At 38.6% G+C, this 1984-nt stretch overlaps 1 protein-coding gene across 1 annotated transcript; it reads right to left on the bottom strand.

Moving 5' to 3' along the window:
- Positions 1-751: 751 nt before the first annotated feature.
- On the bottom strand, positions 752-1087 carry LOC122044004 (protein GL2-INTERACTING REPRESSOR 2-like). Its single transcript, XM_042604554.1, has one exon. The coding sequence runs from the start codon at positions 1085-1087 to the stop codon at positions 752-754; it is 336 nt and encodes a 111-aa protein (XP_042460488.1).
- Positions 1088-1984: the final 897 nt, after the last annotated feature.

The following is a 1984-nucleotide window of genomic DNA, read 5'->3' as shown; positions in this document are numbered from 1 at the left end:
AATATATACTATGTGTGTACCTCCAGAGTAAGATTGAGTTGGCTAGCATGGAACAAAATTATTATTATAAGTAAAGGTTTGAATTTTAATAAAATCGAGGAAAAAAAATTCTCCTTCTTATTGACCAACTACAGTTTTCTGATTTATCTCCTCACATATGGTCGTGGGATCCACCGTGTGAAACCGCTAGAATGATGTATTCTATCTTTTTGCTACTATAAAGATAAAAAACTACTATATTATAAATAAAAAATACAAAAAAATAGTTAGCCTTATTGATTAGCTCGACGATGACCGGTCCGGTCTCACGGAAATTTTCTACTAGTTATCAAGATAAATCGAGAAGCGCACGTGACGGAGAACCCAAAAATTCATCATCCTTTGATTGCATATCTCATTTGAAGGAAAAGTTTTTACAACTATAGATATCTAGGTGACAATCTAGAGCCTTGTTTGATTTGGTGATCGACATGCGGATTTCCCAGTGAGGCACACGCGTATACATTTAACATACTTTAAAAAAAAACAAGACTAGTTGATCAAAAGATAAGTTATCGATCCGATCCAGAAGCTACAAACAAAACAGAATTTTAATTACTCGTTTATCTGCAAAATTAAGTATCGTCAAAAATAATTAATTCAGTCTCGTCTTGAAGCAAAGAGCTAGGCTGGTGCTAACGTTTGTTAAGAGAAATCTGGCCGGCTACTCCATTCATTAAAATGAAGCACACAATTCAACGATCTTATTTGATTAAACACCCATCTTTTTCTTCTTCTGGCTTTTGTTTTTCTTCTCGGAGGTAGCACCGCCGCCGCCGCCTCCTCCTCCTCGGAAGAAGTCGATGATTACGGTGCTGCCGCACTTGGGGCACTTTAGGACGTCCTCTGCCAGCATGACGTACATCAGGCATCGCGGGCAGCCAGTGACCACCATCGAAGTTGCTGCCTCCTCCTCCTCCGACAACCAAGAGCTCGGAGACGACGACGCCGCTGCGCTACTACGCGCCGGAGAGTCCACCTCTTCCTCTTCCTTCCTCGATGCCGCCGGCAGCGACAGGTTCAGCTTCAAGTCCAACTTACGGCTCATCTTATATTTTCTAGATTGATAGATAGATAAAGAAATGATCTGGTAACTTTCCGCTTCCGATCTACCTCTTTATATAGGGAAAATAAATTAAAGCCAAAATGTTAATTAATTGATAAGTGGTCAGTAAACATTTCAACTGCAACGTGCGTGCACCATCAATTATTTTCTCCAGTAACCAGAGGCACAAATCACATAGAGCTAGCTGCTTAGTTTTGCGCATGCACAAATTAAAGAGTGAACAAGTTCGGCGTTAAATTAATGATCAACAAGAAGAGTTGCTCGCATGCATATAGCAACTTTAATCTGTTCGTGCTTGGCTATAGGCACGACTGAGCCAGAGAACACTTCCTTAACGATATATGCCTCGAACCATGTGCATTAAGCTCTCTACGTGCTCATGACTCGAAATCCATGCTACAATTCAACACGCACTACGAAATCTTCGCATTAATTGATGGTATTGAATATATATTAATTAGTTAATAATGAAGGTTAATTAGCTGCATGAGAACAAGTGAGTTCTTGGATTTTTTCTTTTTTTTTTCAATATTGAAACATTTTTTACCCACATTATTCGCCCCACAATAAGGTGGCAGACAGAATTCAATCTTAAGGAAATGTTTTAACTTGTCCACGACGACGGGAGAAATTAATTTCCAACGTTTTAGCCAAATTAATATTGTGCACGCAGGAACGTGCTTTTTTGGAGGGCATTACGCGAAGCATATATTAGTTAATTTACTCAATCAATAAAGTGATTTTGTTTCATAAAATCTCATTAAATATATCTAGTTATAACTGTAAAGTTAGCGACCCATTAATTAGATAGCTAGTGCTTGTCATGGCTACTAAATGAAAGATCAGAAAAATTGGGTCATTAGTACGAAGTCAACGCTT

Source organism: Zingiber officinale, chromosome 2A (assembly GCF_018446385.1).
Source record: "Zingiber officinale cultivar Zhangliang chromosome 2A, Zo_v1.1, whole genome shotgun sequence".
Classification (NCBI taxonomy): Eukaryota; Viridiplantae; Streptophyta; class Magnoliopsida; order Zingiberales; family Zingiberaceae; genus Zingiber; species Zingiber officinale.
This window is presented reverse-complemented; position numbering and strand designations above follow the sequence as displayed.